This window comes from Bipolaris zeicola, assembly GCF_000523435.1.
Source record: "Bipolaris zeicola 26-R-13 unplaced genomic scaffold scaffold_21, whole genome shotgun sequence".
NCBI lineage: Eukaryota > Fungi > Ascomycota > Dothideomycetes > Pleosporales > Pleosporaceae > Bipolaris > Bipolaris zeicola.
The window spans coordinates 176808-200652 of NW_006912070.1; the positions used below are offsets into that span (position 1 = coordinate 176808).

General features: G+C 49.5%; 10 protein-coding genes across 10 annotated transcripts; 6 read left to right on the top strand and 4 right to left on the bottom strand.

Moving 5' to 3' along the window:
* Positions 1-1393: 1393 nt before the first annotated feature.
* Positions 1394-2556, top strand: COCCADRAFT_87382 (uncharacterized protein; the record flags this gene model as incomplete). The annotated part of the gene is made up of 3 exons (XM_007710790.1): positions 1394-1816; positions 1877-2030; positions 2084-2556. 3 exons carry the CDS (start codon positions 1394-1396, stop codon positions 2554-2556), a joined length of 1050 nt encoding a protein of 349 aa, XP_007708980.1.
* Positions 2557-3399: 843 nt separating this feature from the next.
* On the bottom strand, positions 3400-4216 carry COCCADRAFT_33946 (uncharacterized protein; the record flags this gene model as incomplete). The annotated part of the gene is made up of 2 exons (XM_007710748.1): positions 3400-3779; positions 3832-4216. 2 exons carry the CDS (start codon positions 4214-4216, stop codon positions 3400-3402), a joined length of 765 nt encoding a protein of 254 aa, XP_007708938.1.
* A 498-nt stretch (positions 4217-4714) lies between these two features.
* On the top strand, positions 4715-6445 carry COCCADRAFT_2252 (uncharacterized protein; the record flags this gene model as incomplete). Its single annotated transcript, XM_007710720.1, has 1 exon — positions 4715-6445. One exon carries the CDS (start codon positions 4715-4717, stop codon positions 6443-6445), a length of 1731 nt encoding a protein of 576 aa, XP_007708910.1.
* Positions 6446-6801: 356 nt separating this feature from the next.
* On the bottom strand, positions 6802-8461 carry COCCADRAFT_33948 (uncharacterized protein; the record flags this gene model as incomplete). The annotated part of the gene is made up of 6 exons (XM_007710749.1): positions 6802-6895; positions 6957-7903; positions 7957-8115; positions 8165-8241; positions 8293-8367; positions 8437-8461. 6 exons carry the CDS (start codon positions 8459-8461, stop codon positions 6802-6804), a joined length of 1377 nt encoding a protein of 458 aa, XP_007708939.1.
* A 486-nt stretch (positions 8462-8947) lies between these two features.
* On the top strand, positions 8948-14326 carry COCCADRAFT_87285 (uncharacterized protein; the record flags this gene model as incomplete). The annotated part of the gene is made up of 2 exons (XM_007710791.1): positions 8948-12235; positions 12284-14326. 2 exons carry the CDS (start codon positions 8948-8950, stop codon positions 14324-14326), a joined length of 5331 nt encoding a protein of 1776 aa, XP_007708981.1.
* A 179-nt stretch (positions 14327-14505) lies between these two features.
* Positions 14506-15459, top strand: COCCADRAFT_23548 (uncharacterized protein; the record flags this gene model as incomplete). The annotated part of the gene is made up of 1 exon (XM_007710731.1): positions 14506-15459. The coding sequence occupies one exon, from the start codon at positions 14506-14508 to the stop codon at positions 15457-15459; it is 954 nt and encodes a 317-aa protein (XP_007708921.1).
* Positions 15460-16451: 992 nt separating this feature from the next.
* COCCADRAFT_33950 (uncharacterized protein) lies at positions 16452-18510 on the top strand (the record flags this gene model as incomplete). The annotated part of the gene is made up of 3 exons (XM_007710750.1): positions 16452-16764; positions 16819-17157; positions 17201-18510. The coding sequence occupies 3 exons, from the start codon at positions 16452-16454 to the stop codon at positions 18508-18510; spliced, it is 1962 nt and encodes a 653-aa protein (XP_007708940.1).
* Positions 18511-18723: 213 nt separating this feature from the next.
* Positions 18724-19878, bottom strand: COCCADRAFT_23551 (uncharacterized protein; the record flags this gene model as incomplete). Its single annotated transcript, XM_007710732.1, has 1 exon — positions 18724-19878. The coding sequence occupies one exon, from the start codon at positions 19876-19878 to the stop codon at positions 18724-18726; it is 1155 nt and encodes a 384-aa protein (XP_007708922.1).
* Positions 19879-20394: 516 nt separating this feature from the next.
* Positions 20395-21691, top strand: COCCADRAFT_33952 (uncharacterized protein; the record flags this gene model as incomplete). The annotated part of the gene is made up of 2 exons (XM_007710751.1): positions 20395-20802; positions 20891-21691. 2 exons carry the CDS (start codon positions 20395-20397, stop codon positions 21689-21691), a joined length of 1209 nt encoding a protein of 402 aa, XP_007708941.1.
* A 548-nt stretch (positions 21692-22239) lies between these two features.
* Positions 22240-22932, bottom strand: COCCADRAFT_2259 (uncharacterized protein; the record flags this gene model as incomplete). Its single annotated transcript, XM_007710721.1, has 2 exons — positions 22240-22818; positions 22867-22932. The coding sequence occupies 2 exons, from the start codon at positions 22930-22932 to the stop codon at positions 22240-22242; spliced, it is 645 nt and encodes a 214-aa protein (XP_007708911.1).
* Between the last annotated feature and the right edge of the window lie 913 nt (positions 22933-23845).

The window sequence follows — 23845 nt, forward strand, 5'->3', positions numbered from 1 at the left end:
GGCCGACTGGAGATAAGCAGGTGATGCCGAGGTATCCTACTGCGTCGGCTAGGAACGCCGAAGATTGATGGAGTATGAAGACTCAAAGATCTTGCTCGCTTCGAGTCGGGTGCTTATGTAGAGCCGATTAGGTTCGGAAGCTTAATGGAGTAACGCGATGACCATGAACGCGGCACGGTACGGCTAGATCGTGGTCTGCTATCCGTTTTAACATTGCGTGATCGTACCTTTGTTAGTAGAAAGAAAGTCTGCCTTAACTGTGGGGTAAGCATCCTCAACGAAGCGTTCTCGTTGCGAGTGGAACTTGTAAGTAGTCCGTTTGACGATAGAAAATCGAGCAAGCAGTGCCATGCACACTCGCATATATTAGGGGGGCATATCAGAAAGTCCACTTGCCTCCCCCCCACAATGGGACGAGAGAAGAATCCTTTCTTGCATACGCACAAAATTTGTAGGTGCTTTCGATACGAAGGTGATACGCGGCGCTGTGGTTCAAAGGACTCTGTTCTAGGTTGATGATGAGACAGGCACAAGGGGCTACTAGCCGCATGTGGGGGTTTCTCGCCCCGCCATTGGCCCGCATCCGCTAGTGCGATAACTATATTTGTATTACAAACTCTCTAGCATGAAGGAGTGGAGAATGGGGCCCAGACTGCTACACACTTACTTACTGACAAAGGTGCATCGACTCATGGCTGTGCAGCAAGAAGGATTCAGCTCGGGGGAAATGGGATATCTTGGCTAGGATATTAGACCGTGTCGGATATATACAGGTATCTAACTCCATGCTTCGGGGCTGTATCGCCTATCATGATCCTTGGACCATGAAAAAGGCCTCCCTCGAGAGTGCCCAGTCTCCCAGTTCTGTGTTCAACGGTCGCGCGACAATGTTCCCTCGTGAGATCCGTGTCTTATATACGTCTTCGTATCTTCCCGGACTAATCCGCCACTTAATCTCGCTACATGTAAAATATGTAAGATCTTGGGCTTGTTTAGTACTTGGTAACTGGGATACCGCGATAGAATGGCGTTACATTATCTGATTTCTTGGCATGTAACCTGGGCATTCGGACTAGTTGTCTTCCGCACAAATAGTGGTCGCGCACCTTGCCTTATGAGCAACGCTTGTATCGCCTATTCCAATGACAATAGTGCTTGGCCATATACGTGCGGGGGATAACGCAATGCCCCCCAGCAAGAGGCTGAAAAGCTTGGATTCCAGCGGCTTTTACTTACATGCCCCTGGAAGTTCCCAAGGTCTAAACCAGGTGCTACATGGTGGTGCTCCCCCTCTTGATCGCGCCTCGTGTGCAAGCTTTTCAGCCTCTTTCTCATCAGCGGGTTTCTCGTTGATTTGTTTTTTCTGTTCCATGGTACATGAAAAGTCTCGATAATGCCTGGATCTGGATGCACAGAAGATACCCTTCGAGGCGCCGCCATTGGCCTCATGGTCGTAACGACCATTACGATCTGCTCACGAGTTGTGCTGCGCGTCGACAGGAATACCATCGTGCAGTGGGACGAAGTATGGTTATTCTTCGGCTACCTATTGTTCATGACAGTAACGTCCGTATACATCAGCAAAGTGGGCGTTCTGTTTAGGATCCTGGACGTGCAAGAAGGAAGACTTGCCCCTTATCCCAGCCTCGCCGAAGACGAGCTCCACGCGCAAAAGACATTCTTCTTCACCAACCCCGGACTATGGTTCACGCTATGGAGCATCAAATTCTCTCTATTGGCCTTCTACAAGAGAATCATGGCTGGCATCAAGTCGTATGAAAACTGTTGGTGGGCAGTCCTAAGTTACTGTATGATTGTAAGTTTCAATCCTCCTTGATGTGCACCTTGTCGGTCATAAATTGACACGGGAAACTAGTCTCTGATTGTAGTGATTGTCTTGCATATCACAGCTTGCGGACCAAGCCCTTCATCCTGGTTTGATCAAGATGGGTGTGGCGCTGATGATGCTCGCCGGCCCTTGATCAGTTTTTGGGCAGGCTTCACAGCCGACCTCACAACAGATCTCATGAGTAAGCTCACTCTGCTCTCAATACTCTTAGGTAGTGCTAATCCTCTTTTTTAGTCATGATCCTTCCAATTGGTGTTATAAGAAATCTCAGTATACCCATAATGCGCAAGTTGCAAATATGCATGCTGTTTGGGCTGGGTCTCCTAGTCGTCATTGCCAGTATCGTGCGTGTGATTCAGGTCGGCACAACTATCGGCCCAAAAAGAACAACGCCGGTCGGGACATGGCTTGCGTTGTGGAGCATAGTCGAATCGTCTGTTGCTATTATCGTCGGCTGTGGTCCAGGGCTATATCGAAAAGCGAAGTCCGTCTCCAGCAACACTCCATCATACGCATACAACAGTCGCGGTTATATCAAAACATCGGACAGCAGAAGGGCAAACGCTGAGAAACACTCAGAGGAGCTGTACGGATTGCCAACAAAGACGGAAATCTCTGGCCGTTCTAGTGAAGGAAGTAAGGAGGATCTGATAGAGAATGATGTGGCCCGCAAGATCACGGTAAGAAAATCGGTAACAGTTGATTGAATGAAAGCAATAAGCGCGTGCATCTCCACAACTGATAGGACTTGTAACCCCAGAGCAACTAGCTATAGTCATTCAGAATTCGGGTATGACACAACGAGTTATTCTTGATGACCAGAAATACTGGTAAACATACCAATTTCGAAGCTGGATATACCGGATTGGTTCAGAACTTTTAGCTATCCTCGCGGGTGGTGACCCTGCTGTCCTTGAAGAGTATTGTCCATCACGATGATGGGCAACCACTGTACAATTCTGCCAGTTGTGAAAGAGACGGATACTCACAAAATAAGTCGCCAAAGTTACTGTTGGCGAACACCAACCCAGTGCTCGTGTCTCCTTATTGATCAGGCATTCCACACCATCCCCTGGTCCACCAATCCCACAATAGCTGAAACAAATCGATCTCGTGAACTTCGGCCGAAAGATGGTTGTTCATTCTCGGAGATTACCCTCGACACGACTGGAGTGACATGAATCGCATTTAGCTTCAGGAATGATCCTTCAATCTGTGATATTAACTCTTTGTATGTTTACCTCAACGTCAAGATGAATAGCGTGTTAGCAATGCTTCTGGATTTCTTGGTATCACCTGAACTTGATCTTGAGGCCATACAACGAAATTTCTGGATCGTCCCAGGTTGCCTCGCCCAAAGCAGGTGATAGCAGAGCCCATGACAAAAAATGGCTAGAAGATTTGGCGAAGTCGATTCGCGATTGGCGAAGAGGTTGCGTGTATTCTCCCACATATTGTATAAGCAGCGGCGAGGCTCCATTAGTGCCGGACGGCCATAATTCAGTGCAGCCACAGTACATATAATATACATATACAGTCGAAGGTCCCACTTATTTGCCTCCAACTCTTTTGTTCTTAAGCTTAATCGTCTCTCCGTTGACAAAGATGCCCTTGCCCTTGTAAGGTTCAGGTTTTCTCCAATTCCTGATCTCTGCTGCAAACTGCATAACCACCTCTTTCTCAGGACCCTCTAGTAGTAAGCGAGTCGGCTGCGGTGTGCTTGCGGTAACGCCCTTGGGTATGCCCAGCTCGACTGGGTGAGAGTATCCGACCTTCAGATTGATAAACTTTTGACCGGGGTATTCTGAATTGACAGTTGTTGCGCTATCTTCGACCGAGGCACGGAATCCAACACCGACGAAGCGGAGAATAGCGCTATGGCCTTCACTCACACCAAGAATGTGATTTTGGAGGTATGCGCGAGTGGTACCTGTTCACACATTAGCAATTGAGGGAGTTTGGAAACATTCCAGCACTCGTACCCCACATGGCTCTTTGTTTCGCATCTGTCGCATCCTCAATGGAGAGTGTAGGGCCATTCGGGCTCGCATCCTGGTTGATATTGATGTATGGAGGGATGTCCATAGAAAGTTCACCAAGCGGTCCTTTGATATGTACTGTAGACATAGCCTGTATACGTGATCCCTTATCTTTTGCTGAAGGTGCGTTCACCTTGAAGGTGACGCCCTGGGGTATCGAGAGCGGCGCAGAGCCGATCTTGGACTGACATGGTGCGGTGCTGGTAAAGGTCCTTTGCCGTGATGGTCTCGAGAATGTGGGTAATAGAAAAGTCGGGATCGCGTCGGCGGGTTGAATTGGTGCCTTTGCAAGGCTTCGGGCACACCGTTGTCGGACTGGGGCGAACATCTTGTATTACTGCTGGTAATAACTCCCGCGAGAATTTCGGGAAACCGCAACTTATTGCTGACTCATCTAATCCTCATGTCTCGTGATAGCGCGTCATCGGCGGGTCTGATTGGCCCGCTCGCCAGCACCTTCCTCTTCTCATCCCATCTGGGAACATCAGAAAACTCGCATTTGTCTTCTGCAAAAAATGCTGCGCATTACAACAGTCGATGCTGACGGTTGTTTGAACCACGTGGTTCCATATACTGACCAAAGCTGCTCGCTCTCTCACTGACCAAAGGCTTCCCGCTACAGATTTGCTCTCACCCAGATATCACAGAAAATCTCGATACTTTGGTACACCGACCGCTGATCTTCTATCACTATATAGAGGGCAACTGAGTACGCCACTAGAGTCGTTCGTGGTATAATCTGTGCTTCGCCCTCTTCCTTTCACCCGTTCCTTCTACTTCGGTCGTGCATCGTTTCGCTCACGGTTTTGCCATCATTTTCACTACTATGACTACCCGACAACAAAAGCAGTTTCTTAATCTTTGGATCAGGGTCACTATCGCAAAGTTGTTGATCTTGGGCATCTTCTTCCTTCCATGGTCACTTGCCCACTATCACTCTCCGCTAGCAGACGCAGTACCTACTATCGATGTCGATTCACTGTTCCGACACACAACATCCAGGAACCAAAAGGTGATCACGCAAGCTCTTGGAATCGTATCGTCCATGCAGAATGCACCCACATGCACCCAGATGGCCGCTTCGCACCTGATGAACGAATGCAAACTACTGGAGCATGCGCCAGAGTTTACGAAAAGTCGACCGGAGGCATATCTTGATAAAGTCAAAATAGAATACGCAGCCAAGCTAGCTGTTTGCGAACTACAAAGTGCTCAACCCATCAATCCAGTTGCGCCGCCACATTGCGACATACTTGTTCCAGCTGCTAAGTATTGTGATAAAGGCGGCAGCTGGTGGCATGCTCAACCAGCAGTGGTATCTGAAGACAAACTGTGCTACCCTGATTTCAAGGAATACCAGTATATGCAATGCCTCAAGAGCCTTCAATCGATGCCTCAGTACTGGACATCTTTTAGCAATGCCCGTCAGAATGCAATTGTCATGTGTCAGGCAAGCAGAGACGCCATTGAGCGAGAAAACCACTTGGAAGTTTTCAAAAACCTGACCAAGGTTGTCGGTGGTGTGACTGAACATATGCACAAAACAACAGCAAAATACGAGTCTCTGATCCGCGAACAGACACAGTACGCCGAGGAAGCACGAAACTCGCATCAAGAGCTCAGAGAAGACATCCAAGCGGTTCGGACGACAGCAGTTGCAACAGTAGAGGCGATAGACGAGAAATTCAATGCCTTCATGGAGTCTTCGATCTCAACCCTCATAACAGCGCTGGCCACCAGTCAGAGCAAAGAGATTGATCAGATACATGAGAGAATGCAAGAGTTTTCGCAAAACTTGATATTGGAGAGCTCACAGCTTGCTAAGCATTTCACCGATCAACTGCAGCAATACCACGAAGGTGCTCTGTCTAGTCTACAATCTAATCATGAGGCACAGGTGCGCAGCTACGAGGTCCTATCAAACCACATGGGTGTCACCCAAGACACCATCAACAAAACAAATCAAGCCGCCGACCGCTCTCTCTCCAAAGTCGACAACATTGGCCAGCGACTTGATATCTTTGAGTCGCAAACTAAACACATTGCTGAGGGCTTTGCATTCCTCAGCGCCATGCCAACGCTTGTCAAATCGCTTATACACAGATTAGTAGCTACAACTGGCATCATCTTCACTTTCTTTGTCCTCTTCAAGCTTAATGTAAGACTCGCTATATACACTGTCGGCGCATGCAGTTGGGCTTTCCTCTTCTACACAAGCGGCACCTTGCATTGGCTTGCATCACCATCGTCACACACGCACGATACCGAAGCCTTCAATCTGCTCGCTATCCTCAACAACATGTCACCGTGGCAAAAGGTTACGGGTATGCTACTTCTATTGTGGCTCAGCGCATATCCCATTTGCCGGCTCAATATTTACCTTGGCGGCTTTGTTATCATGGCGCTCCGACGGCTTGCAGGACTAATCTGGTTGGACGAGTATAGCAATGATGGCGGAACTGGGTATCTGCCCAGTATCGAGATCCCTGCGCCAGTAGCAGATGTTCGGCGCAAGGACGACTTTCCAGGCATACGGCAGCTGAACTGGCAGGATTAGAATTGCAAGGGGTTCGATTGAATTATTTTTGCTGTTCAGAATTTATACGAGGGACATAGCACATCAGCAGCTTTCTGTCATTTTGACGGACATATCTAGGGCAATCAAAGACGAAGGGAGGACACATATTCACTACCAATTTATGACGGGGAACAAAAAGCCTAGGTTAGGCAGGAGGCATCTTTTCTTTTCCAAAAAGTATTTTCAAAGACTACATCGTTATGCGGAAACCGTCACATTCTCATTCTCAGTGTAGCCTCTCATGAGCAGGAAGCACAGGCCAAATAGGGATGTATCGTCTCATGGTAATCATAATATATTTCTTCACACCCTCAATTCACGAGTGCATGGTTGACTTAATCCTCATCATCGGGTAACTCCTCTATACGCCCTGAGCGATACGCCTCCTCAACTGGATTCTGTACATTCATAACGCCCGTAGCCTTGAGTCTGTAACTCATCATTAGCAAATGTTCTATACAAGCAAGAACAAGAGAAAATATCAACATACCTTTCAAACAGCACAAACAGCCGCTCTGCCTCTCTCTCCTTCTCCTCTTGCGTCATCGGCTCCTGCGGCACCTGCTCTTCCTTGTCCAATCTCTGACCCGTAATAGGATTGATCGGGATCGCGTTCGCAATATCCTGGGGTGCATTGGATTTGATGACTTCCTCGGGCATCTGGATGTTGTTTGACATGAGGTATCCGGATGCGAAGCCGTATCCGACGTTGTGAACGAAAGTAGCGGGGTCCTTGTGCGAAAGTTCGAAGAGCATGGAGGAGATGGAGCCGCGAAGGGTAGAGGTGTGGGCCGAAGTAGAGAGATTGAGGAGGCGCGAGGGGAGAGTGTCTGATTTTCCGAGGGGGCGGTCGCGTTCTTCGGTTGTAGGTAGGATCAATTTTTCCATTGTCTTCTCAACTTCTTCTGGGGCGAGTTCGTAGACGCGGCGGATGAGGGTCAGAAGAGGGGTTATGGTGTCGTCTAGGTCTTTGGGCGGGTAGGCGATGATGGCCTTGTCAAGGGTTTTGATTAGGTGCTCGGCATTGCGTTTGGGGTCGTCTGCTGGAAAGACTGCTTTTTTACCCCCTTCGTCTTCCAAGTCCAAGTGTAAGAGCGCATTGACGAGTTCTCTTGCAGGAGCTGCGAGGGGTGGCTGGACGGTGCCACTCAAGACGAGGATTTTAAAAACATTGGGTATCGACTTCGAGAACTCGGGGCTCAGGTCTTTGTGGAAGTGGATGATGTTGAAGACGAGTTTGAGTGTCTCGGATAGTGCCATGAGCTCCATGGGCTGGCGTGATGTAGCCGAGTATCGTTTTGCGTGCCGTTCTATGGCGGCATTGATACTCTCTGCAAGTTGGTTCTCGCGCACAAGCTGTGTGTAGTCGAGTTGCGCATCGTAGGTCATGAGGAAAAGCACGCGCGCGGCAAGGAATTCATCGTCAACACTGTCGCTCTTCACGGGAGTCAGTAAGGTGTTGTACAGTGAATACGCGGCCTATATCTTGCCTTTAGCTTTTCTGCTGCGTGCGGGCCATGGCCCAGGTCGACTAGGACCTGGCGTGTTTTGGGCTGAAGTAGCAATGCGTTGGCTATGCATCGAAGGGCCTCTTGCGATGCCGGAGTAGTGCTTCCTTGGAATGCATATTGTCCTAATGTTCGGAGGCCCTGTCGCGGTCATTATACTGTTGATAACGGACGGGGTTGGACAGTGTACATCTTGGGTAAATATGGGGTCAGAATTGTCGACTGAGCGTCCATGCACCTTGAGCTGCTCGAGCAGATTTCTTCTTTCTGTCTACTCGGTAAGTGGTGTTGTTTCCCATTCGCTGTGGAGAATCGTACGCTCGATGGAGAGTTTGTTTGCATCGAGGTCGGTCTTGAGCTCGGCGAGAATGCGAGTGACGTCGTCAAGTTTCGCTAGCAAAACAATTGATTAGCAAGGGCCAGGCGCAACAGCACTCGGCTTCCTGTTGGAGCGCTACACACCCTTTCCTGTCCTTTGCGACAACATGGCGATTGAGGCGCGGGGTGAATGCTCGAAGATGAACCGGCGGGTAGCATAAAAGGTCCAGGGCGGGAAGCCCCGCCAGGGACATCAATGCGACCGACTAATAATCATGGCTACTGAGGGACCGTAACCAACTAACTAAGAATAACTAATTAGACGATCCAAACCAGGGACAGACAAGTGCACGCGAGGCACAACCAGCGTCCTCACGTGCGTCTGGTGTTTAGCAGGGGGCGGTCGTTGGCTCGAGGGTCCGTCTCCCGGTGAATGGGGCACTTCTGCCACTTTACGCGGGCGCGTCCCGCCTAGACGCGTCGCCAACACCAGCCTTTGCATCTCGAACCGGGGCCAGTCGATCCCTCCCGACACGACCACTTGCTCTATACTTTTCATCGCGCGCACGGGGACGGCCATGTGAATGCGGTCTCGGTTTCTTTTTTGCTTTCTCTCTCTCTGTCTCTCTCGTTGCCAGTTGTTTCCAGCATAGCCATGGTCTTGTCCAAATTCGATGCCCTTTCTGTTCGCCCGCCAACACCACCCAAAGACCAGGAAGACACTGGCGTCGACGAGACGCTGCAGTTTCTCGAGGATCCCTTTGGAGAGCAGCCTGTCGCGCCCAGGGTCAAAGTCGTAAAGGCGCCAAACACGCCAGAAAAGTCGCCTTCATCCGACATCGACGTCCCCTCGAGCGCGGCCAGCGCGAAGAAGAGAGTCAACTTTGAATTGCAGACATGCGGCAACATCACCAACAAAGCCCTCGCACACTCCTGGACCCCCACACGTAGCTCGCCGCTCCGCCCACTGCCCCAAACCCGCCTCACCAAGCCGCTCAAGTCAATCCTCAAGCCCTCCGACGGCACCCCTACGCCTCCACCCGCAGACGACGCGGTTGCCGCACACAAGTTCAAGTCCTTCGCCGAGATGCTCGAGTCTATTGTGAAGCTGCTTGCTTCATCAGAGCGGTCGTCGCGCCTGGATGCATACAAGTCGCTGGAGAGGACTATGCAGGCTTACGACAAGATTCCAGATGAACAGGCTCTCAAGCAAAAGATGTCCCTGCTGACCCAATTCATTCGCCGCGACTCTCAGGCTCCTAGTATGACTGGCACAGGACTGGACTCGCAACTAGTTGGACAAGCAATGAAGCTGCTCATGGCTCTGTTCCGCATCCCGGACCTCCTATCCACCATGGACGACGACTTTTGCACCTTTATCATTGAGCGCATCATTCGCATGGCTAGTGATAACAGTATACCCAAGACTGTCGTCAACGTCCACCTTGCTGTTCTCATGCAGCAAAACTTCCGGCCCAAGATTGTGACTGTAACCCGTGTTGAGAAAGCTTTGGACGCGCTCGACACCATCCATGAACGTGTTTCCGGAAATGCTGTACAAGCCTACAGAATACGCATATATCGAAAGTTTATCCAGCAACGACCAGATGTTATGATCAAATATACTGAGAGATGGTTTACATTCACACTCAAAGCTCTGGTGTCAACTTCAAAAGATATCAGCCAGAGTGCTCTCGATACTACTGTGACGGCCGCAAAATCCATTGGCCACGACCGGAACGTCGCCAGATCCGTACTGGCTGTGCTTAACCGTACCAAAATCGATGGCGGGACTATCGCGGGCGTCTTTACAAAAGAGTTGGGTCGGATGCTGGATGGAGATCACGCTGTATCGGTGCCTCAAATCTGGGCTGCAGTCACAGGTCTACTGAAGGACTCATTGAACGGCGACATGTTTACCGCAATGAAGGAATGGCTCGAAGTTTTTCAATCTTGCGTCTCTTCTGAAAAGGAACAGGTCAGGGTTCACTCAAACGTGGCTTTCTGCTTTCTCCTCTATTCTGTCAATCTAGGACCAAATACAACCGAGGCGTGGTCAAAGATGTTCCTGAGCATTGCACTACATGCGCTGCAACGGAGCACATCCGCCAAGAAGCCTGAACGAGCTCCAATCTCGTCTGGCTACTTCACACTGTTATACTACGGGCTTCGCCCCACAGCTTCTTTTTCACAGCTTGACCGATATTGGAATGAATTCGTGGCTTCTGTGTGGAATCCATTGATTCATTCAGCCCCAGGCCAACATGCCCTCCCTGCATGTCGGTTAGTGTCTGCTCTGTTAGGTGGCTCCCGGAAACCATGGAATGAATGTCGAGCACTGGATCTCAGGCCACAGTATATGATCCAACGTGGTGAGCTGCCTCTAGTTGATCCAAGATGGGTTCGGAAGTCAATCGCCCGGGTACTTCGATTTGTTGAAACTTTGTTGGATGCCACTCTCTTGACCGAAACCAAAGACCCCGAGGACGAGCCCGTCAAGGCAATGTGGCTCTCACTCATCAGCTCACTGGTCGAAGCAAGTAGCAAGGAGATTATGGCTTCTACGGAGACGAAAGATGCTATGGCGCAGATTATCAATTTGTTGCGCCGAATCTGGGATCGACACACTGCAAAGTTGGCGGTACCGCAGAAAAAGGAGGATATATGGGCAGATAAGTTCTGCTTCCTGATAGAGACTGTTATCCAGAAGATGGGGCCTTTTCAGTTTGCGGACAAGAGCCTTAGTCGCAACGACAAGAACGAATTCGAGGTCGCATCAACACCATCCCACAGGTCACGAAGTCACAGTACGCGTACATCGCCACTTCTCTATCTGATTGACCTGTTGGTTACTCAATCAGAAGGCAAACTTGCTGATCCTGTTCGACTCCGTGTCATGGAAGTCATCATTAAGCCTTGTTTTGCAGCTCAGAATACTCGACTAGGGAAGTTGGAGCTTTTGCGGGACTGCGCTGCAACTGTTGGTGGTTCACTCAAGGGTGCCGTGTCGTCAAGTTTTTGGGCTCAAATCACCAGCTTGTTGAATGCAACACTGAAAGAGTCCATAGTCGCATCCAACGAACGTGTCCTTGGTCCGCTTGGGAAGGAGTACGACACTGTTGTTGAAGTCCTGGGCTTGGGAGCCGACTCATTGATGAACAAACCTTGTGGGTATGAGGTGTTGTCAACCCTTATCGACACGGCCCGACGAGAAGCTGGAGAGGGCGCACTCATCCTAGGCGTCATCGAAAAAGTATCCGAATTTGTGGTGAAGCGCGTACCCGAAGAAGAACAGTCTTCTTGCCTCCCATATGCGAGCATATTGCTCCGCAATCTTCCTAAGCAGATGAGTCGCAAACTACTAGATCAGGGCCGACAAAACCTGTGGCCTTCAAATCAATTCACTGGACGTAATGCAGATTTCGATCCCTACGTTCATCTATATGGAGCCGTTGCCGCCGTCAGCACGGCTGCATACCGGGATCTCGACAGAGACGATGTTGAGTCAAGGAAGGACTTCCTATCTGCTCTAGCCATGTCAATCCAGCACTGCCCAACCTCTCAACTTGCCGTGTATCTCCGCAAGACGCAAGACTGGATTACAGTTTGGATTGAAGACCCTGAAGAAAAGATGCAGAGCAGAGACGAACCGCTGAAGAATCTTCACCGTGAGGTTGTCAGAATGTGGCAAGAAGTGAGCAAGGCTATTGAAAGGTTACCAAGGAAGGATAGCCAGACTTTGCTCCACCTGGAAACTTTGATCACTGCAGGCTTTGTTAGTAGGCGACGAAGTATCGTCAACATCTCCATCGAGACCTGGAACAGCACTTTTGGAAAAGAGGATAGTCTACAATATCCTGCTAATCTTGAACAAGCTTTGCGTCGTCTACGTGGCAGTGTGGATCTTTCGTTGCCCTCATTGGAAGTTCGAAAGGAGGATGCCGTAGGTGCCCATCTGATGTTCAACGTACTCCAGCTAACCTCGGAACAGACACATCAGCCTTCATTCTATGAGTCTGACACCAGCACTGATGATATCAAACGACCGTTCAAGAGTCCCCGGGTGAAGGACTCACCTTTCAAAATCTCAAAATCAACACGAAGGCCAGCGTCAAGATCTCCAGCAGTTCCAAAGTCAGCGTCGAGAAGGACGCCTGCAAGGGGCACACCCAAAGCTCGTCTGCGACATGATAACTCGCAGATCCAGTTCGAACCCATCGTTTCATCGCCGTCAAATCCATTTGACCAAGAGTCTCAACTATTGACCGAGCACCAAAAGGAGATGGTTGATCGCCAGAGACACTCGACTGGCTTATTCGCGAACATCAGTGCTCTCTCACCTCGACCGGACGAAGTGCCCTTGCCTATGGAGATTGACTCAGATGCATTGACTGCGGATGATTTGCCAGACCACAGTGTTCAAGCCACTCCACTGAAGACTCTTGCAGCGATGGGACCGATGGACGCCTATCTCGGATACTCGCCTACCCCACATACCCGCAAGAGCATTCAAAATGTCGTCAGTGAGGATACAGATGTAGCAACACCCACTGCCGTAAGGAGCATTCGGTACGCTGCGGATGACGAACCAAGGTCTTCACCGCCTGGCTTCCGTAAAACAACACAGTTGGAGGTCGACACAAACAATAGTGCTGTTCTCGTTGGATCCAGTTTCGAATACCGACAGCCAGAGAGTACCTTTTCTACCTCTTTCGACGAAGGAACCACCATTGACGAGGAAGCTTTACTTGAAGCCGTGGCCCATCACGAAAATCCGCAAGCAAACGCAGGTCTCGCTTCGGACAGTATAATGTCTGAGTATCCTAGCTCAACCATAGACCTTGAACTGACTGCTCAAATCGACGCTGACATGCAAGCACACGATGAGCCTGCGACAGATGGAACAGAGGTACCAGCGTCCGAGTCCCAGAATGACTTTGTAGACGCTGCCTCCCATCAGCAGCTGTCTATCAGAGATGGTGACCGAGTCGGCAGTTATGCTGAGGTGGAAAACACACAAACGCCTACTCGCGCTTCCACCCGGCGTACTTCACGTAAAAGTTCCCAAGCCGAAACAACCAGCACAAATAAAGTGGACGACTCTTTTGCTGTACCTTCTTCACAAGACACACCCAACTCGCTCCGCCGCTCTACCAGGCACTCTTCTGGTATTCCTCCTCTCCCTCCAAGCACAAAGAAACCCCGACATCCCCCTGGAAGGAAAGAGAGCAAAGCACAGAAGGCCCCAGCAGAAGCTCAAGACGAAAAGTTGCAAAAGCAGGATTCAGTGGAGCCCAACGGTACAAATATGCTCGACAACATTGTTGTGGCCGCTTCTCCAACACCCAAGAAGACGCGCGGAAGGAAACGCAAGTCGATGAGCAGCAACGCCATGTCTGATGCCGACGTAGCATCTCCTCAAAGCAATCGCAAAATGAACCTGCGCCGATCGCACTCGACTCTGAACCAGGTCGAAAACTCACAGGACATGGCGGTAGTCGAGACACCAGCACCCAAGCGAGCAAGGCGGAATGACCATCAAGATGTCAGTGAAGCCAAGGAGGAGATACCATCTAGCCAGACGAAACGTTTGAGCCACATCCAAGTCTCGCCACGCCCGCAGTCACGCTCTTCCAATCAGACCTCACCGACGGCCGATCACTCTATCGAGGCATCCATGGACCACTCCGCCGCCGACACTACCGTAGCTACAATCCAGCCACAGCCCTCATCCCCACTTGAACCCGAAACATCACGCCATCTCACACGCTCGTCTTCGCAGCAAGCTGCCCAACTTAAGACCCCTTCGCGCTCTTTTGCCGAACGTGTCATCCTCACCCCACGCAGCATCATCAACCAGCTCAAGAGCCTCAAAGACTACATCTTTAGCACCCCGCAGCTTGTCTTTAGCAGGGAGGAAGAGAGGGAAGTTAGCGATGCGGTGTTTCACATCCAGAGGGGCGTGTTCACCGCGGGGTTGAAGGCAGGTGGGGAGTTGGAGTATGAATCATCTGAGCGGCAGTTAGAACAGTGATGACAAATACTTAAAGAAGAAAAAAAGTGACGACCAGGATTTGAGAAAAGTTCAGTGATTTGACAAGTGTATCGAAGAGAATTGGCATAAAAAAGACTCTGATGTTTGGTTGGCGTTGTCCATGGAAGTGGATAAATATTTGATATGAGTAGTAGGAATACCACTGTAATGTTGAATATATGAATCGAAATGATGCTTGTAGTGTGCCGGTGCACAGTGTTATCTTCTACTTCCACAGAGCTTGCACTGTGCTGTCTTATTCTAGCCCGAGAGACAACGGATTCCTTTCAGTCCCAGGTGATACTTTGTCTAGAGATTCTACTAAACAGGAGCAATTGGAATCCGTTAAGCTTATTTTAGATGGTATAAGATGGCGGTTTCAGATGCAGGAGCGCTTTATACTGGTGTGGCATGAGATGGTTAAACATAGGTTTTTATCGATGGAGTGCATCATGAGGATCGATCTTCGCAGCGCCATGAGCTCAGATACACTCCGCGCTCTTAATAGCGTAATCCAACGTTTCGAGTACATGCAGGACTTGATTAACGGTCCTAGGGGCAGGAGCGAACGCATTCCTAAAGGTTCTCTGCGAGGTTATTTCGAACACCCAACGCATTGGCTTACCACACTTATCGCACGCTGTGGCACAAACAATATTGCGAAAGCTGTTGACTGGTTGGAGACATCGCAGTACTTTGGACCTATGTTGGGAAAAGACCCGCTTGGCCGTGTTAAAGAGGTCGACTATGTCGACTACGTTTATGGTATTGTGAAGCTCTTTGGCTTGGAAGATAACCCGCTTGACGATGTTGACGACGTTGATAGTATTAACGACATTGATATTATTGAGGTGAAGGGACCGGATGAGAGCAAATACATCAACTATCCAAAGGGCGAATTCAGTACGCTCACCAATCATCGAATTGGCTTTATCCTTCCCCATGGACAGAATATCCGTGCTTGGGCTATTCTGACAGCAAAGGGGTACGAAGATGTCTTGAACTCTTATGTGGATATGGGTGGAGCTGGTTGGAAGATGGATCCGCAATTCGCTGCCATTCTGCAAGAATTCAGTCAGTCAGTACCTAGCGAGTACGAGACTGTTCTGGAGACTAAGAGAGAAGGCATGTGAAAGCTGTACATGCGAGGAGCACCTTGATCGAACAATTTAGCGACCGGTGAAGCCACTTATAGATATAGATAGTAAACCTCTCAAATATAAGGTTTCTGTTAAAGTCTTTATTCTTGATACCCGATCACGGCAGGTTAGAGTGTGGCCTGCCATTCTTTTCCGAGAAAAATATTTTGATAAGCTTTACGCCAAACAGATAGTTAAATCAAGCCATAAGGTTTATGTTAAAGTGAATTGCCGCGATATGCAGGTAAAATTCGCTGGTGTCCATGTTGTGTAGTTGACTGGGCTTCCTCTCAAATCGACGAGTAGATGCGAGCAATACTTGGAATCATGTCGTGGGCGACTGGGTGAGAACTCCAAATGATCTTCAAATACAATAACCATTCGCCGGACGGGTATAGCGGTTTCTAGCTACGCTTGGTTATAGCGTGAATGCAGGAACTAGACTGATGATTTTAAAGTTGCATGCTAACATGTCTAGCGCCACGTCTATGGACTTGGCGCTGCTAGGATATTGTTGGTGTAGATAGGCCTGCAACTTTAGCAAGAACCACTGCTGTTACAGCCTTGGATGCTGCCACCGTTATGACCTCCATAATATCCTTCTGCATCACGAACATGGACTTATAAGCGGGCAATGTTATTGGCTCTGTGAGCACTACATTCTACTATTCGCTTAGTACTAGTAGTTAAGTTTCTAAGCAGCACAAGCAAGGCCTAGGCAGACGCTAACTATAGTAGTGGCCCTACTCAAGAACGACAAGAAGCTCCACTATACCTCGCGGCCTTTATACTCTTTCGTTGTGACCTCGATATCGTCGACCATAGCCTATGCGACGCTTTTTAAAGCGCTCTGGTGTTCATATATTCTGCACATACGTCGCCGTGGTTCTAAGAGACGGGGGCTTGGTATTTTCGAGACACTCTCTCCGCGATACACAGTCCGTCCGGTACTACTAAGTACAGCTCTTATTGCGCATTCCTTCAATATGCCGCAGCCATCGTGCAAAACATTCCAAAAGATTTCAGGGGACTTTTTCTCAACCAGATACGACAATGATTATAGCCATCCTATCCCTCTGACTTCCGTCGCTCAAGCAAGAAATTGTGCATCGTGGGGATGTCCCTTCTGCACCATTCTTATGGCCAACGCTGACCCGTCGTTCTATCCAGAAGAGTTCTTGTACACCCATGACATGAACTTGAGAAGAGCAATGGTTGACCCTGAACAGGCTTTTCAGCTCTTTATCGGCAACGCCGATGTTTCACATACATTCTTCTATCGCGTACCGCCTGAATGGAGTAAGTCTCAGATTTACGAGAGCACAACTAGTTACGACCCGCTAATAGAGATAGAACTTCCACTTGCTGAGTTGGATAGGCTTTGGGATGAATTGACGCTCATGCGAACTTGGCTGTCTAATTGCGTGACCAAACACCCCAAATGCAAGCAGATTGCTAGTAAAGGATCTCCGAAACGTCTCCTCGATGTTAGAGCCTTTTCGAATTCGAACGACACTAGACTAGTAGACTGGCAAAGTGTTCCGACCACAGCGAGATACGTCACCCTTAGCCATTGTTGGGGCCCAGTCAACCACCGCCCAATCTGCACAAGCAAAGCCACCTTAAGTGACAGAATGCTGCGTATCCAATTCAAAGATCTCTCGGTGACGTTTCAGGATGCTGTTAAGATCTGTCGGGATCTGTCGGGATCTGGACCAGAGATACCTTTGGATAGATTCTTTATGCATTATTCAAGACGATAAAGATGATTGGTCACAGGAAGCAGCCGCTATGGCTTCTATTTATGGTGCATCATATGTCACTCTGGCTGCACTCAGCTCTGGAGACAGTACTCAGGGCTGCAGGACCAGAACAAGGGGTCCAGAAATGCCAAAGCTATCGCGATACCAAGACTTTAATTTCGGTTCTCAACGCATCAGAATTCTAGAAGACTCGCCAGTTTCCTGGGATGAGGAACACGAGGGTTGTGGATCCAATCCGTTACGCACTAGAGCGTGGACACTACAAGAAAGAGACCTCTCATTGAGGTGTATCAACTTTCGTCAGGGCCAACTGCTTTGGCAATGCCGTACTATGAAGGGCTCATCGGAGCTTCCGTGGCACGAGATGACACGGCAACACGACGATTTCGTCCGCTTACCGCTAATGCTCCATCAAGAAGAAGACTTCACCTCTGATGGTCCAGCCTTTCAACGTCATCACTGGTTCAAATTAGTTGAAGATTACTCTTTAAGGAATCTAACGAAGGAAACCGATAAACTGCCTGCTTTAGCAGGCCTGGCCTCAAGATTCTCCGAGGAACGAAATCCTGGAAAGTATCTCACCGGCATCTGGTCAAATCACCTACCATCAGCACTTCTTTGGAGAACCGTGCCAGCCTACAGCCGTGACCGAAACCAGCGTGTTAGCCAATTCACCGCTTTTTTGCCTCGTCGTCCACAGATGTACAGAGCACCAAGTTGGTCATGGGCTTCCATCGATGGAGAGATCAGCTATGAGTGTCAAAGAATCGACCCCTACTATGACGTACGCGGTTCCTTCGACAGCGGTTACGGGAACTTCGAGATTACGGATTCTTACGACCAATTAGCAACAGCGCTTAATAGTTTTGGTACCCCTTTGGATGTCGCACTACGAATGCGCGGCAACATTACTGAACTCCAAGTTGGCACGCAGCTGATCGAGGATGTCTCTGGAGAAATTCGACGACTTATTTCGGCAGATGGCATCACAATTGGAGCATTTTATCCAGATATAGTTGATGACTTTCGATTTGTGCGATCTGTATATGTCTTGAGCATTCGCTCTGAGCCATATTATTCTTCTGTTCCAATGCCTTATCATCCATATGGAAAACCTGTTTCTCCATATAGCCAGGAAAGCTGGAAAGATCTCAACCTAAGAATGGGGCTCGCTTTGCTGCGAGCAGGGTCAGGTGAGATATACCGACGTGTTGGTTTAGTGCGCTGGTTGAAAAAAGAGGTATTTGATGACACGCCAGTTGTAGACCTGAGTATTATCTGAGATGAAAAATGTTCAGTAGTTATAATCACATATGATTATACATAGAACAAAGCAGTGAATAAACAGGTCTTTCAAGAACGAATAAGTGCAGGAGGATAGCCATTAGTTCAAAATAACCCGTTCTATGTAATCAGGTGCCGTAACTTTCAAAATTATATAGTAGGGCTCTCAGGTACATTACTCGACTCGCAAAAGATCAAAAAGAATATCCTCCTAGAAACTGTCCATGGTATCCGGAGGCATCGAGTCATCCAGGTCTCTCGTCCCAAAAGTTCGTTTAGCGAAATCGTCCTGTTTCGGTGCACTACCCTTCCTCTTCCGCGAGCCTCCGCTATCAGAAGCGATATGCATTCTTGCCCATTTCCTGACTCTTGTAAACGCTTCCTGAATTGGCGCTGGGAGTTTACCAGGCTGTGTCGCTGAAATACCATTACTTTTCATCAAGACATGAATATCTGTCTGAGCGCGTGCAATTGCCGGGTTCAAAGACTGGCCAAAGACTGTATCGCGGAATGATGTGAGAGCAACGTTTGTCAACAGAATGATATCGCCAACCTTGGTAGCTTGTAGGGCGTCAAGAAGCAACTTCTGAGAACGTGTACGCTCGTTTTTTGAGTCTAGGTTCGGACGCATCCAGAAGGCGATTTTGAAACCGGAGAAAGAGTCGTCCGCTACTATGATTTCCCAGAGATCCATTTTGTAACCGCCTTTGCGGACAAAGACTTCGCGCTTCTCTGGGTTTGAAGTTACGACGCAGATGAAGTTTGGGGTTGGTGTCTGAGGGTATATTGCTCGTAGTTGCTGTGCGCTAGGGAGCGAGGCAAGTGGCGTTATACTCAGCTTGAGTGGGACATGAATTGTGGTGTATTGATCAGCCTTGTTGGGACTACTATAATCCGACGTGGTGGTTTCGAAAGATGTGGAAAAGAATGAGGAGGAGTTGATAGTAGAGTCAGGCCCCTCCCCCGGAGCCACCTGAGATGACAATAGTGTGTCGTGGAAGACGAGCGAATGCTCAATCAAGCCATCAGTATGGAATGTTGGGTCGTTAAAACTGACAGTGGCATCAAGCGCCGTTGTGTCTTCTTGTGCAAATGATTGAAACCGAACAACTTCAGGAAGCGATACATCTGCCATATGGCTTCCCAACATAGACCCAGGGAGGTAAGGGTGCTGCCATTCTGATTGGAGTCGCGCATCCTTCTTCGCAAGGCAGCGCCACTTCATCGCAGGCGTAGAATCTACAGGCGGCGTCTCGCATCTTGCAGAAACACTGAAACCATTGCACTTATCAGCAGGTAACAGACAGCCGTCGCTGAAATCCAGATGTTCACGCCTAGGCGCGCCGTTGAGCATCTTCAGTTTCATCTCGCGAATCGGGAGCTTCTACACCCCGACACACGCGATAAAGCAATAAAGCGGTAAGGCGGGACTTGTATCATTGGTGTGACACCGGCAACTAGACATAGGCTTTTCTCAAATTGTTGGGGTAATGTGGAGCCGAGAGAGAAGGGGTGGCTCAAAAGACTCGGATAAGAGGCGATGTCCGAGTGAGCGAGCTGTCTTGCTCCGAGGTGTGGTGGTCTCTGCTTCGTCTGCTCACTCGCCCAACAACCTAGTACAGTGCCCAAAGTCCGATTGACCGAGCCAGGCAGCGAAACATAAAAAGGCTGGCCGCCATAAGAACGGAATAGAAAACAAGAGGATCCGTAAGCAATTGCCTTGATTCCGTGGTTTGTAAGACGAAGCATAAGACTTACTCCGGCCTTCATCCACCCCCACTCGTCACTCATCACGCCGGGGTTTACTCGAAGCCGGGGTGAGTGTGCCCACATCCCGGGGTTCTTGGCGATCTAATCTACAAATCTGATATAAATGTCTCAAATGGCACCCTCAAAACCCCCCCACCGCCCGATCAACGCATACAGAGTCCCTGCCATGCTACGAAATCTCTCCTACAAGCTGGGCTCAGCGCTGTCGTCGTCGTCCGAAGTCTCCGTCAGCAAGGACACCGACGAGTTTACCAAAGTCAAGAAGACGGAGGATTTGTTCCCGACTACCAACCCGGCGATTGATGGCGACGACTGTTTGCATGACTGTGCCAGTTGCAGCGTCAAGTATCCTCGCAAATTCGAAATCGATGAGACTGAGGAGTTGTTCGGTCATGTGAAGGGGTTCAACACGCATTTGCTTGTTGCAACGGGGAAGACAGACTGGGTGCGCGATGTCGCCGACGAAAAAGGCAGTATCATGGAGGCCGTCGACAGAGGAACCGTAAAGCCCAGCAACGGCGTAAGTTTTCCCAATGCCCAGAGAGAAATATCCCAGAAACCATGAAAAGAAAACCCGCGCATGCAAGTCCCCTAACTTCCCCCCTCAGAAACTCATGCTATCCGCCTCCAACATCCCCATCCCAGACCACTCAGACCACAGCTCCATGGTCCTACTCCTCCCCTCCTGGCAATTCATAGACAACGTAACACCCGCAAACGTCCCCGACCTCATCACGCGCTTCGTCAACCCAGGCCCAACAAACAGCACGCCGTTGCGCCCGCACACCGCTGCGCTACCTTCCTCCACATCCCCGGATGAGTCTTCTTCCGGATCCCCATCCACACCCGAACCCGCCGCGATACCACCGTCGCTCCCAGACACAACGCCACAACTCAAAGCGCGGCCATGTCCGCACAAATACCTTATTCTGATGTGCAGCCAGAAAACAAGAGATGCGCGCTGCGGACAGTCTGCGCCATTGCTGCGTAAGGAGTTTGAGCGGTTACTTAGGCCCATGGGGTTGTACCGTGATTTACACGATGAGCGACCGGGGGGTGTAGGGATATATTTTATCAGTCACGTTGGTGGCCACAAGTTCTCGGCGAATGTGATGATTTATCGGCATTCGTCGGTTGTGTCGCGGGCAAGTCATGCGAATGGCACGGAGAAGCAACTTGCGGATTTGAAACTGGAGGATGAAGAGGGCAGGGAGGTTGTGTTGGATGCGAATAAGGAGCAGGAGGCAGAGGGGAGGGGGGAGGCTGCGCAGTGTATATGGCTTGCGCGTGTGAAGCCAGAGGATTGTGAGAATATCATCAAGTATACGGTGTTGCAGGGTAAGGTTGTGAAGCCGGAGAGGCAGCTACGGGGTGGCTTCGACAGATGCAAACAGCTGGCTAGCTGGTAGTTGGCTGTTAGGCCATATGTTTGGGGTTCTCTGGGAGTTCCTTCGTAAAGTAAATGACGCAATACCCCACTGCTGATGGCAGTTCATACATATACTAGATTATCTGTTCACAGCATACATGGCGCGTAGGATAGACTAGAATTCAACAGTCTCATTGATGCAATGCATACAACTGCCAAATGTGAGAATATCGATAAGTAACCACAGCACTCTGTTTCGCTCTCGTATTCGACTTGAAATTTTTGGCAGTCTGTCCATGACATGGCAAGATGTAAGTATGCTTGGTTGCTCTCCAACATGACAAAAGCTCAAAAGGGTATGACGTAATCTACTCTCCGAATCGACGTTGTGGGGGTATCTTCCGGGTAAAACAAAACACAGCAGCGACAGGCTGTAACCGCCGATTGGATCTCAAGTGTGACTGATCGTACTGGCGACGCGAAGAAGAAAGGCCAGGGGAGTTGTATGCATAGTATGAAACCAAAAAAGTCTCTGCGACGGCCCTGAACCGGTGGCAGCAAGACAGGCGTCTCGACATGGCCGTCTCATCAGCCCGCAGCTTCCTTGACTTTTCCACCAGTTGTAGGCGCTTCATCGATAAATTGTGGTGGTGCGGTCTCGTCCAGCATAAAGTTGGGTACACCGGAGGATTCTCCAATACCCTCAAAGTCGACTTCGTCGCCCAAGGCTTCCAACTCGGCATCCAGTTCCGACTCGTCCACATCCTCTGGTACATCGTAGCTGCGGCTTATAGCGTCTTGTATATCGTTTCCCATGTCCATGAGGTCTGCCATTTCGTCTTGAAGTTTGTCAATCTGATCAATGTTGATCTTGCCGTACTGCTTCCTCAGTTCCTTGGTCGTCGTCTTCATGGCGTCGATGGTGGTCATGTTATTCTTTAGATTATCTTGCATCATGCCGGCTTGTTCCATGTTCCATGACTGCGCTTGCAGTTGGTCGCGTTGCGCTTCATACTGTTTCCGCTGCTGCAGGACTTTGAGGGCTTTCTGCTTGATGGCCGTCTTGCCGGGTCCGTCTCGCATCTTGGCGAGCTTCTGCTGATAGGTGCTTAGTTCGGCGTTCAGTTTGGCGAGCTTGACATCGATGCTTTCTATCCGTGTGTCGACCTGACATTGTTAGTACATGGCGAATGCATGGAAATGCGCCTGTCGTACATTGGATATGGCGCTGCTAAGCGTTGGTTTGGGCGCGTTGCTCTTTGCTCCGAACAACCGGTTCATGGTGATGTGATCCCTGAGGTGATTGGGGCAGAGAAGCTAGAGTCTTGGGTTATTGTGCATGTAATTGCGAAGACAAAGGCACATGCATATGAGAGGCACTGGCAAGTGGGGAGGAGCGCAGGCAGACGGCGAATGATGGTTGTAGGGATCCGGGCACGCCAGCCAACCAACAGAACGCCAAGAACTATATAGGTCTAGCCAAAATAGGACAGGCTATCCGCTGTTCCATTCAACCACCTTATGAATTGATCTGAAAACATAATCAACAAAGATATCATTTTCTCCTCAATGATCTGAAATCATTCCACTGCAATGTCTTATTTACTACCCCAACCCGAATAGGATTGATTCTTGTTATATATAGTCCTCCCATGATGGTGGCTTCCTTGTGTAGCGATACGCTCACTCTTCATGCATCGGATTTGACCTTCTCTTCACTTAGCTTTTACGGAGGCACACGGCCCTTGTTGTTCGGCATGCTATCGGGTGCAAGGCCGCGAATCCACGCACACAGCGACTCGATATCCCATATGAGGTAAGCGCTAGAGTTCTTCGGAAGATGTATACTTGGGTGTGTTGGCCCAGTAAGCCGGTGCCTCAAACGCTATCTGGGTCACCTCAAGGCAGGAATCTCATTGAGTGTTCTTGGCTTGTCACGATACTTGAGAATAGCTATGGGTCTTGTAAGTACTCAACAGTAAAGTCCTTGTTTTTCCAGTGAGGGTTGAATTTCACAAGGACGATGATTCGAAGATTTGAGAAACATGGAATGTTAATGTCTTTGTACTCGTCTCTGTGCATGATGAGAAATGCGTGTGGTGCGCGCCAGGCTTTATTGTTTGAGTGGGCTCACGTGATGTCATCGATGCCTCAACTCTATCACAGCACTGCTACACAGTCAGAATATGACTAT